Source organism: Schistocerca serialis, chromosome 1 (genome assembly GCF_023864345.2).
Source record: "Schistocerca serialis cubense isolate TAMUIC-IGC-003099 chromosome 1, iqSchSeri2.2, whole genome shotgun sequence".
Classification (NCBI taxonomy): Eukaryota; Metazoa; Arthropoda; class Insecta; order Orthoptera; family Acrididae; genus Schistocerca; species Schistocerca serialis.
Genome location: NC_064638.1, coordinates 524,399,013 through 524,412,052, shown reverse-complemented (window position 1 = coordinate 524,412,052; position 13,040 = coordinate 524,399,013). Strand labels below are relative to the sequence as shown.

The 13,040-nt window shown below is 37.4% G+C and overlaps 1 protein-coding gene across 2 annotated transcripts in view; it reads left to right on the top strand.

Moving 5' to 3' along the window:
• LOC126474613 (ribonuclease P/MRP protein subunit POP5) overlaps positions 1–13,040 on the top strand; it is a 94,628-nt gene that overhangs the window by 68,598 nt on the left and 12,990 nt on the right. The window contains exons 1-2 of one of the 2 annotated variants that reach the window (XM_050102101.1): positions 3,799–3,970; positions 4,049–4,294. The exons of the other annotated variant lie outside the window; for it this stretch is intronic. Of the exons in view, the coding sequence (XP_049958058.1) occupies positions 3,908–3,970; positions 4,049–4,294 (309 nt within the window). The 5' untranslated portion in view covers positions 3,799–3,907. Of the gene's footprint in view, positions 1–3,798; positions 3,971–4,048; positions 4,295–13,040 lie in introns of those variants that run through there. 2 annotated transcript variants of the gene reach the window in all.

Below are 13,040 nucleotides of genomic sequence, written 5' to 3'. Positions count from 1 at the left end.
CAGTTATGGCAGCTGTTCTCGCTTCCTGTTGACTTCCTCCCCGAAGATCTGATGTTTAAAATGCAATTCCTCATTGCAACAGGAGAAGGAAATGAGGACATAGCTCGGTAGTAGAATGAAAACGTATGACTTCTGCATATTAGAGGTTTTACTTAACACAATACTGAGACAACTCAATTACTTGTGTCTTTCTGACTCAAGCTCGTAATACCAACACACCAAGATAGGTGAAAAAAGACAAATGAGGTACATAAAATAATTGGTATTTTTGTTTTGTTCTTCAATTTTCTGTCAGCATACATTTAACCATACATCCCTATGATACCTTTGCCATACGGAGATGGCACAAATATCTATTTATATTTATAGTCCATTTAAAGAACCTACATAGTTTGCTTGTTTCAAGAAAGACTGTTCTGGCATGAATGATTTTCTACATTCAGGAAGTCCCAATGATTGACTGACATAAGCGATGAACTGTGATCCTGTAACCATCAAGCAACATTTGCATACTCTAGGCAAGATTCAGAAGACATGTGCTCAAGCCAAGGGCAGTGTCAATTTAATATTTTCGATCTGATGTCTTGAAATGTGTATTGTGCTCTACAGTCTCCTCCCCAGTGGTCTGTTCATCAGAGCTGGTATTTGTTGCCACTGAGAGACCTTTTGGTCACACTGTAAGAAAAGTGACTGACAAAACTGCATCATGTGCTGCTACTATATATAAGGCACTTTGCTGATGTCACAGACATACATATCCAGGAGCTTGTTTGTGGAATCATGACTCGCACACTTATTCTACTGATCTTATGCCCTCAGGTTTGTAACTTTGCCGTTCCTTATCAAACAGCTATCAAGAAAATTCCTTTTCAGATGAAAATGCAATTCAAACCTTTTCTGACAACATCTTTAATTTGGAATGAGAAGGTTTCTGCAGGCATGAAATTGGTAAACTACATGAGCACTTGCCCGCGAAAGGCAAAGGTCCCGAGTTCGAGTCTCGGTCGGGCACACAGTTTTAATCTGCCAGGAAGTTTTACATGAGCATTGTCAGAGTGTTTCAGGTAATCTGAAAGAATATACAGGCTGTCCCAGGAGGAATGGTCTATATTCAGGGATATAACAGGAACGATCATTCAGAGCAAGGAAGTTGAGTAAACACAGGCTCTAAGATGCTTACCTTAAGGGTTATGAGCAGTTGTTTTGTATAAGAGAAGTGTTCCACTGCAGAGAAGGTGAAAAGTGCTTAATAGCCCTTATGATATGCACTTTGGACCCCAGTTTATTGGACCTTTTATCTTGTTTTGGTCCATACTACCACCTCCTAAAATATGGAAGTGGTGGAGTTTAGGTTTGTTCTTTGCATCTACAACACACATTATCTGACGACTGCTGAATGTTCAGTAGTGTTCTCAGTGCTGTGCTGTGAATGTCATAGCCATTGTGTTCATTAGACATGATCACAGTGAGTTATTAAGTTAATCTTTATTCCATTTGTTTCAAGTTGTCATGGCTGATGGTGGTGGTAAATTCTGCACAAGCAAGTGAGGATATAATTTGGAGTATACACACATTATTCACTTGCAGAGCATGTGTTTGCACAACTGTAGCTTGAAAATGGCAACAATGGAATCCCTGTCCGTGCCTCTAGCTCACTTTGCACTTTGAAATGGTCAATGTTTACTCTCTGTCATTTGTCAAATGCAAATAGAATGGAAGTGTGGTATTTTATAAAAAAAATTTGTTTATCCATAGTCACCAAAAATTATGTAGGCAGAAGCGAAAAGATGCATTATCAATTGTGCAGTATCATAAATTTTCAGCCTTTCACTATGGCATACTGAAAATGAGCATGACTACTTTCGATGGAGGTGGTCTCTCAAGATTTCCTTACTGATTTTCAATCTGACTGCTTGTAACTTAAACTCTAGCTTTCAGTGACTCTGGGAGTGCAAGCCAAAGAAGCCGTCACGTTAAAGGGGATCATGTTACCTTAGAGCTAGCGAAGAGCTTAAGTGTTTGTCTCTCCCTTCTTGTCCCTATTGTTGGTAGGACAGATAAATCAGAATGTAAAAGACGAGTGTAGTTGCAGTATTATATCTGCATGCAATGACTTTCTTTAAGTCTAAATCATAAATTGATAACCTTATGTCACACCTTAAATGAAAATCATGCCGATTATTCCATGGAAATGTCATGAAAATCAAATGAATTTAGCAGGCTAATTCTGTGCTAACCAGGAAGTGATTGATCAGTTAAAGAGTCGCCAAACATGTTCTACATTGTTGGCAAGATTGAGTTATACTACTAGCAGGAGGAACATTAGCCAATGAGTTCCATAAGTGTATCAAAGGTACAACTGGCAAGGCCCAGAATACTTGAAGCATATGTCAATGAGTCTTACATGCATTTCTGTAACTAGGTTTAGGGACTAGAACATTTTTACTAATAATACTCAGATCCTCTGAGTGCAAAATAAACATAAGTCAATAGCCATTTATGTTTTTCTGTCTTAAGCATAGTGAAAACTAGAAAGTTATTTCGTGAGGTGGGATTCACATTTTTGGATTGTTCTAGTGGTTACACACTGCAAACATTCTGAGTAGGCCACATATCTTTCGATAATTACAGACTTCGAAAATATTTTTCTTGTGTGCTGTCTTTGGCACTGTCTCCAAAACATAGGAACAAAAATGATTAGATAAAAATACAGCACTGATTTCAAAACATTGACATCTGCTGAGAGACTTCATAAGCTACAAATAATACAAAGTTCCATATCAAGAAATTTTACTGTGCACAGAAACTATATATCATGACTAAAAAGGTGGGCTCAGATGGGAGTGGAGAAAGTCAAAACTGCTAACATGAAAGAGAAGCAGTTGTCACCAGAATGTAGAGCATGAAACACACAACACTGATGATATTGTGTAGAAAAAGCCATCCTTAAGCAAAACTGTCATTTAGTCTATAAATACTGATAGTATGACAAAACTCATTTACTTTTGATGATTACACTATTACCACTTCTGATGCTTACAAGAGAAGATTCCTAAGTGTGAATATACAATCTTGACAAAACTTGCTGGGCGTGTAGACGAGGCAAAATAATGCAGCACACATTTTTTTGTTTTTGCCCAATTTCACTTTTAATGCATAAAACATACTGCAAAAGCTAATTTGGCATATTAGTTTTGGAGGGAACATCTTTAAAACAATGATATATAAAAAATATTTCTCGTATAAAAGTTGATATGCAATTAACATACTTAAAAACTGTATAATCAAATTTTGTAATGATGTGAAATTTTGCAAAATCCTCCACTACCATTACTTAAGTCTTAAAAATGAAAGCTTTGCTACAATATAAGTTAAAGAAGCTTTCAAACTACATACATCCATATGTAATAAAGCTTGTTTCTGAAATACCTTTTTTGGAAAAATAAGCTATGTGCAATGTGCTGTCAGAGTATTTTCAACATACCCAATTAAAATATCTATTCATTCATTATTAGTGTACTTATTTTACCAATATTTGTTTTATGTTTGAAATTATTTTTTGTTTTACATTCATTTTTTGTTTGTTTTTCAGTTTACCATTTCACATACATGTATTTTGGTAGTTGAAGGTAATAAGTAAGTCGTTATTATGATACAAAATCATTACAAAGGTGATAATCTGTAAATAAATGCTTAAAATGTAGCATGAATGAAATTTATTCACATAATAAACATGACAGTGAACAAAACATAAAAAAAATTCAGCAAAATTTCAAATTGTCGCAGGTGAGTCTGTAAATATCCTGTTTGTATCAGGCATACTTCAGTACATTGACAAGCCTTGGTGAAAAGAATTTATTTTGGACTAGTGACTGCAGCTTCCAACATTGAAAGCCATTTACATCTCATGACAGCACCTGTACCATTGAGCCGTTTGGTATTACCAGAGGAACAAGTTCCTTGTCCTCAGGTACGATGCACTATACAGTTTTTTCAGATGCAGAGCACATAGAACCTAGTGATAATACAGATTTTTCTCCATCTCTAGGAAAGGAAACATTTTTCAAACATCTTTTCTTCAGACATTTGTTTACCAGATTTAGATTTTTTCACAAGGACATTTGGGACTTCAAGAAAAGATTCTTGGTCCAAATCCACCATTAGTTTCTTTCAAAACTATGAAAAGGTGGGTGGTCACTGTGGGAAAAGAAAACAATGTCGACCATCTAGCAGAGCACAAAAATCTTGTTCATCTGTTGATCACAAAGGACTTGACAGCACAAGTGCAGATAAGGTACGTATATGTCTTTTGATGTTGGAAAAACCTTGTAAGAAGACTTTCAGAACTGTTTTGATGTCAATCTCCACTTGCAAAACAATATAGTTAATCAGCAGCCACTAGTACATATTCTGTTCTTTTTGCCATTGCACACCAATGTACTGAAATATATCTGATGTAGATCAGGATGTTTAGAGGATCCCTGCAACAATTTGATATCTGGCTGCATTTTGTTTTATATTGTATTCTCTGTCAGTATATTATGTGAAGAAATTTTGTCCATTTTATGTGCTTGGTGTAAGAAAACAATGTGTTTTAAGCATTCAGTTACAAATTATCATTAGTGTAATGACTTTTGCCGGCCGCGGTGGTCTAGCGGTTCTAGGCACTCAGTCCGGAACCGTGCGACTGCTACGGTCGCAGGTTCGAATCCTGCCTCGGGCACGGATGTGTGTGATGTCCTTAGGTTAGTTAGGTTTAAGTAGTTCTAAGTTCTAGGGGACTGATGACCACAGATGTTAAGTCCCATAGTGCCCAGAGCCATTTGAACAATTTTTTTTGTAATGACTTTGTATCATAATAATAAGTTACGTATTATTCTCAATTAACAAAATACATGTATGTGAAACATTGTATTAAAACAAAAGAATGTAGAAGATAATATAACAGTATAAAATAAATACCAGGCTGATAATGAATGTATAGACATTTTAACTAGGTATGTTGAAAATACTTTGACAGCACACTGTGTACAGCTTATTTTCCAGAAATGGTACTTCAGAAAGAAGCTTTATTTCACATGGATGTATGTAGCGTCAAAGCTACTTTAATTTATTTTGTATCAAAAATTTTCATTTTTCAGAATTAATTAATTATAGTGGGGCATTTTTCAAAATTTCAGATTATTACAAAATTTGATTATAAAGTTTTCAAAAATTTTAATCATTTATCAACTTTTATACAAGAAACATTTTTTATATGTCATTATTTCAAGATATTCTCATCAACTGTAATATGCCAAATTATCTTTTGGGGCATGTTTTACTTGTTAAAAGTTAAATTGGGCGCAAACAAAAAAATATGTATTGTATTATTTTGCTCCCTCTACATACTTATGTTAAAGCCCTTTCCAACTTGTAATGCACATAAGGCAGAGAGAACCAAGTTGAGTGTGGTGCTCATTTTCCATCCAGCATTCCACAGGCAACATGGAGCATTATTAATTTAGTGCCTGATGGGTTCATACCAACAAATGCTTCTAAGCTACCAGAAAATTCAGGTCACAGTTACCAAGGTGTAATTTGACAGCTGTGATGGGTATTTCCCTGTCTTGAACTGGTGGGAGCAGCATCATCTCAGTGAATGGCGACCCCACTCTATATGAGCAAGTTTTCTCCCTGAGCTGCTTATTGTGAGGGGAAAATCGCATAAATCCCTTGTTGTTGTTGTGGTCTTCAGTCCTGATACTGGTTTGATGCAGCTCTCCATGCTAATCTATCTGTGCAAGCTCCTTCATCTCCCAGTACCTACTGCAACCTACATCCTTCTGAATCTGCTTAGTGTATTCATCTCTTGGTCTCCCTCTACGATTTTTAATCTCCACGCTGCCCTCCAATGCTAAATTTGTGATCGCTTGATGCCTCAGGACATGTCCTACCAACCGATCCCTTCTTCTAGACAAGTTGTGCCACAAACTTCTCTTCTCCCCAATCCTATTCAATGCCTCCTCATTAGTTACGTGATCTACCCACCTAATCTTCAACATTCTTCTGTAGCACCACATTTCGAAAGCTTCTATTCTCTTCTTGTCCAAACTATTTATTGTCCATGTTTCACTTCCATACATGGCTACGCTCCATACAAATACTTTCAGAAACGACTTCCTGATAATTAAATCTATACTCGATGTTAACAAATTTCTCTTCTTCAGAAACACTTTCCTTGCCATTGCCAGTCTACATTTTATATCCTCTCTACTTCGACCATCATCAGTTATTTTGCTCCCCAAATAGCAAAACTCCTTTACTACTTTAAGTGTCTCATTTCCTAATCTAATTCCCTCAGCATCACCCGACTGATTTCGACTACATTCCATTATCCTCATTTTGCTTTTGTTGATGTTCAGCTTATATCCTCCTTTCAAGACACTGTCCATCCCATTCAACTGCTCTTCCAAGTCCTTTACTGTCTCTTAACAGAATTATAATGTCATTGGTGAACCTCAAAGTTTTTATTTCTTCTCCCTGGATTTTAATACCTACTCCAAATTTTTCTTTTGTTTCCTTTACTGCTTGCTCAACATACAGATTGAATAACATCAGGGAGAGGCTACAACCCTGTCTCACTCCCTTCCCAACCACTGCTTCCCTTTCATGCCCCTCGACTCTTATAACTGCCATCTGGTTTCTGTACAAATTGTAAATAGCTTTTCGCTCCCTGTATTTTACCCCTGCCACCTTTAGAATTTGAAAGAGAGTATTCCAGTCAACATTGCCAAAAGCTTTCTCTAAGTCTACAAATGCTAGAAACGTACGTTTGCCCTTCCTTAATCTTTCTTCTAAGATAAGTTGTAAGGTCAGTATTGCCTCACGTGTTCCAACATTTCTACGTAATCCAAACTGATCTTCCTCGAGGTTGGCTTCTACTAGTTTTTCCATTCATCTGTAAATAATTCGCGTTAGTATTTTGCAGCTGTGGCTTATTAAACTGATAGTTCGGTAATTTTCACATCTGTCAACACCTGCTTTCTTTGGGATTGGAATTATTATATTCTTCTTGAAGTCTGAGAGTATTTCGCCTGTCTCATACATCTTGCTCACCAGATGGTAGAGTTTTGTCAGGACTGGCTCTCCCAAGGCCGTCAGTAGTTCTAATGGAATGTTGTCTATTCCCGGGGCCTTGTTTCGACTCGGGTCTTTCAGTGCTCTGTCAAACTCTTCACACAGTATCGTATCTCCCAATTCATCTTCATCTACATCGTCTTCCATTTCCATAATATTGTCCTCACGTACATCGCCCTTGTATAGACCCTCTATATATTCCTTCCACCTTTCTGCTTTCCCCTCTTTGCTTAAAACTGGGTTTCCATCTGAGCTCTTGATATTCATACAAGTAGCTCTCTTTTCTCCAAAGGTCTCTTTAATTTTCCTGTAGGCTGTATCTATCTTACCCCTAGTGAGATAAGCCTCTACATCCTTCCCTTATGCACCCAAATCTCTATAAATTCCTATGCATCCCTCCACCTCTTCTCAACCCGTTTTGTTCCACCACAAGATATTGTCCATACCTGCCCTGAATGAAAATGTTGAACTTTAAAACAAGCACAACACAGGCAAGTACAGCTGGAGCCTTGTCGGAATCTTGGACTGAAATGTTAGTCTGCCACATGGGTTCTGGAGGAGGGGATGGGACAAAATGTGAACTGAACAAATCAATCAACAAAATATACACAAAGGAAATAGCATCTACTTGAACACATCCTATGCTACTGCATTTAATATTCATACCATGAAACTTTAAGAACATCAAATGGGACATACTCAGATTCAGTGAAATGTGGCTGAAATTCAAAGTGACTATTGTCTTCATGTTGGGCACCTTCTGTTTCAGAATAACCCTGATGTAAATTCACATATGGGCAGTTTAGGTCTGGTATTTCACAATTGGAGGAAACACCTTATCACCACAAATATGCCCATATCAGACAGACTGATCTATGTGATCCTTGAGTTGTATCTACATACTTACGTGCATTCAACCATTGAAGAAATAGAACAATTCTCTGAAGACATGACAGTAGCAAAAAATTGAGAAAACACCATATTTTCCATAATGCTTGGCAATTCTAACATCAAAATGGGAGTGAAGTCTGCAGAAAACCTTCCCTCATTTGGAATTTGGTACTTTCATTGCAAAGCCAGAGAGGACAAATGATGATGAATTTCTTAAGAACCAACAGAAAAGTTAAGTGGAATGAAACTGAACAAACTCTTGACATAAATTATCAGCAGTATTACAACAGCAGTAAATAAAGTCAGTGCACTCCAAAAACAGAAAACTGTGAGATTCAACCTTGAAACAGAACAGCTTATAGATGAAAGACGAAACATTGACAGAGACACGTCCCCAACACAGAGACCTCAACAAAAATGTAAAGGCGGTTATCAGAAGGGATCAGTGGATCCAAAACCCAAGACTGGCTAAGGAGACCATCAAAGCCAAGTGAACATGAGACTTTAATTTCAGCGAGTTAAAGCAAACTTAATATCCACGACATTCAGATCAGTTGTTGCTGAAAGAGACAAAATTATAAAAACTGTTGAGAACGTCATGAAAAGCTCCAAAGTCAATCACTATCAAGCCAGAGTCTTCGTAATGAATTGTGTAGGTTTATTATGAATGTCAAATCAGAAGAATTGGAACCTATCAATAAAAAGCCAGAGTCTTCATAATGAATTGTGTAGGTTTATTATGAATGTCGGATCAGAAGAATTGGAACCTGTCAATAAAAATCAAAAGGAGCTAGCTCTGAAACAACTCAAGAATTGTAAAGTACCAGGAGAAGATCGTATAACATGCATGATGCTTAAAATTGGGGCAGAGATGAAGCAGCATTCCTAATTATATAAAATAAATGTCTTTAGGAAGGGAAGATTCCAGAGTTGTGGAAAAATTGGGAAGACATTCTGCTCTACAGAAAATGCGACAACATGAACAAAAAAAATTACTGGCCTATTTGTCTTTTATACTCGTATATATTTTATGTTTACTAACCAAAATCATTATGAACTGGCTGAGTAAAAAATTTGAGTTTTACAAAAAAGTTGAATGGGCAGGATTCAGAAAAGGATTGAGGACTGTTGCCCTTATTCAAGCAGTGTGTACACTGGTAGAGAAATATATGGGATATAAAATGTCCCACATTGTCTTCATAGGCAACCAGAAGGATTCAACATGGTTGAAATCTGGGCATATTGAGGTGATAAAAAGAACCCGCATGTAATGGGTCTATGTTGTGTGGGGGGTGCAGGGCTGTTGATGCTGTTCACACAATCTCGACTAAAATAAATCTAGGCTATAATAAGCTACCAATGGCACTGTTAAAATAAAGTAGTGGTATTTTGGCATCATGAATCAGCAGTGTGGATAGTCTGTACATTGGAGAACCATCTGCTTTTTTATGCTGTAGCATTCTTCTCTCTCTCTTCTTCATTCACTAAATAAAGATATCCACTCCTGCACATTGACCTCCTCCACAGATTTCCGTGTCCTTTTTTCTTGTGGTTTGGGTCCAGGTTTCTCCTGCATATCGTTGGATGTTGTCTCTCCATCTTGTCAGAGGACGTCTGACACTTCTTCTTCACTCTACCTGTGATACCACTGCATCAGTGTTGGGGTCCATTTGAATTTGTTCTTGGTCCATTTGAATTTGTTCCTGACTGCCTGTCCTGCCCAACACCACTTTAGTCTCAATATCTGCTTGACAATCTCACAGAACCCTGTACTCATCCTTTACTCTTATTTCTTGGTCCTGTCTCTCAGACTCACTCCAAGCATTGCTGTCTCTCTATAGCCTTTTGACAGCCCCAGAGTTGATTTGTACTGCTTGTTGTAAGGATCATAGTTTTGAGTCCTTTGTTGTTACAGGCAGGATGCATTTGTCATAAATGTTCCTTTTAAAATTTGTAGGGGTACTAAGTTTATAGAGCATATAACCAGGTTTCCCAAATGCCATCCAATTGAGGCCTATTCACAGGTAATTTCTGCTGTCAAGTTATCTTTTCTAACTTGGATTTTATGCCTCAGATAAACGTATTCACTTATTACTTCCAGAGAGTAATTTCAATGGAGGTTGTAATACTGAGGGCTCATGACTTTGGTCTTTTGAAGATAAATTTTGAGACCTATAACTTGAGAAGCATTTTTGAGTTCTCAGATTACCTTTGACAATTCATTTGTGTCACTGCTAACAAGGATGATAATCTGCAAAGGAAAGGTGGTTGAGACATTTTCCAATCAATACCTTTATGTCCACAGCCCAGACACTTTAATACATCATCCAGAGTGAAGATGAATAACTCAATGGAGACTGTATCTCCTCGTCTATTGCTTCTTCTGACAAGAACCTTTCTAGTGATCCAATCATCCTTTATTTTCATATGTCAAGTGGCATTAATTTGGATTAGTTTGGTGTACCCCTAGGAAATATAAACTCTGTTCACCCAATACTGCCCAGGTTTTGATCATATCGAACTCCTTGTGGTGGCTACGAAGGCCATGTGACATGGGACATTGTATCCCATATATTTATCTATCAGTGCGCGTACTGCCTGAGTATGTTCAACAGTACTGATCTGTTTCTGAAGACTATCTGTTCAATTGGCTGGTAAAAATCAAATTTCTCATTCTGGCAGTTTGTAACGTGCAAATCTCGATGTTCGTGTTGTCGCTTGTTTTGAAGAGAGGATGGTTTCTGCATTTAACTGTGACTCTGGGATGTCCCTTCTTTGAGACATTTATGAGGACATGTTAGAAAATAATGCCTCTGAAATTTTTATGTGAAAATTCTTTAAAGATGTTTCAATGAAAGAAATGTTATTAACATTCTACTTCTTTATTCTTCAATTCTGCATATTTATTTCTCAATCTAGTCACCCTGGTGATGGATGTATTTCTCCAACAAAAGACCAGTTTGTTGTTACTGTACATTGTAGAATGTATGACGTTGTTGATGAAACTACCACCTCACCTTTGCTTGCTTCACCGCTATGAAACTGAAGGCCTTGAAGGTGTTCTGCAAGTATGCAAACAGATGAAAATTGGATGGGCCAAGTTAGGACTGCATGGAGGATGATGTATGACAGTGAACCCAAGACATCAGACTGTTGCAAATGTCACAGTGCTCTTGTGTGGTAGGAAGGGGAGAAGCTGTAAAAACAAGGGAGTGGGGAAATGGCACATGTATTCAGCTGCATCCAGACAGAGATGATGCACGACACCTCAGTAAACAGACCATTTCATCTACTGAGATAAAAACAAGATTTTTCCAGCGTTTTTTTCTTTCCAAATTTCCCTGATTTCCCTAACTGTTTGAAATTCCCCGATATTCTTCTGTGTTCCTTGTTGCACATTCTGGTGACAACTGCTTCTCTTTCATGTTAGCTGTTTTGACTTTTTCACTCGGTTTTGAGCCCACTTTTTTAGTCATGGTGGATGGTGTCTGTGAATGGTAAACTTTCTTGATATGCAACTTTGTTATTTGTAGCTTAAAAAGTGTCTCTGTGGATGTTCACATTTTGCAATCAACACTGTGTTTATGTTTTTCATTTGTGTTCCTATGTTTTGGGAATAGCGCCAATGACAGCATTCTTAAGAAAAATATTTTCGGTGTTTATAATTGTCAAAAGACATGTGGCTACTTGGAATGTTTACAGTGTAACCACTGGAACACTCCAAAAATGTGAATCCCATCTCACAAGTTAGCTTTCTAGTTTTCATTATACTAAAGACAGAAAAACACAAATGATTGTGAAGGTTATTGACTTACGTTTATTTTGCAGTCAGAGGCTCTGAGTGTTATTAGTAAAAATGCTCTAGTTGGTTGGTTGATTTGAGGGAGGGAAACAAACCCTGGGGCTATGTTTGTAGAGCACAATACCCTTTCTGAACTACCAGATGAAAAATGTCATATTGCCACTACCCTTCGCTCAAGTATATTTTTGTTGTTCAGACTTAGCCATTAATTTCTTACTAAGAAGTTAGCATAAACACATCATAATTCATCACCAGAACAATATTACATAGGAATGCTCAATGAGTGAACTGATTGAATTCTAGCAAATGTGCAGTAATGTTCCTCTGTTTTTGTTACTTTGAGTTAGAGCAAGCAGTACTCCTAAACTAGATTTCTGAACCTTGCCTAGTGAATGAAAATGTAGCATGATGGTTAAATGGTCATAGTTAATCACATATTTCAGTCAGTTATCAAGACTTCCTGAATGTTGAAAATCATTCACACCAAAATGGTCTTTCTTGAAACAAGAAAATCCCATTCCAATGTGTTTTGCCCAAAAACATACGCGCCATGCACACAGTACAAACGATTCGTGCTGCCACTGTTGTCTTCACCTCTCTATTAAACCCGAAACAAACAACATGATACATATGCTAGATCTTTTCCCCACTTGTGACTTGCTTACACGGTCTTCATAAGCTTAATATTCTTTTACTAGTAATCCAGATGTCCTGGATCCCAGGTTGAAATGATGCCATAATCATCGTAAATGACAGCTGAAGACTTCCAGCATAAAAAGTCACCCTTGTTCTGCCAATGGCCGTATCAAAGAGGATGGAGTTTTAGGGCAGTCTCTTGCCCTTGGGGTGAGAAACTGCCCCTAAAAGGTGGAAGAATCATGATGTTCCATGGCATTAGGGTGGAGAATAGAATTGAAACTACTGCATTAAAGACACATAACGTGTGTCCACAAGATATATGGCCTGTAATTGAAAAAGTGACATGATAATGTACTCTCCATAGGTAAAAGATTCCGGACAAGTCCCTCATTCAGATCTCCCTGAGGGGACTGCCAATTGGGAGGTGACCATGAGAAAAAGATTGAATAACCAATGGAAGGGTAAAGTTCTACAAATATGGGCATGAAATGTCAGAAGTTTGAACATGCTTGGGAAACTATAAAACATGAAAAGGGAATTTCTAAGGATCAGTCTAGATGTAGTGTGGTCATTGAAGTGAAATGCAAAG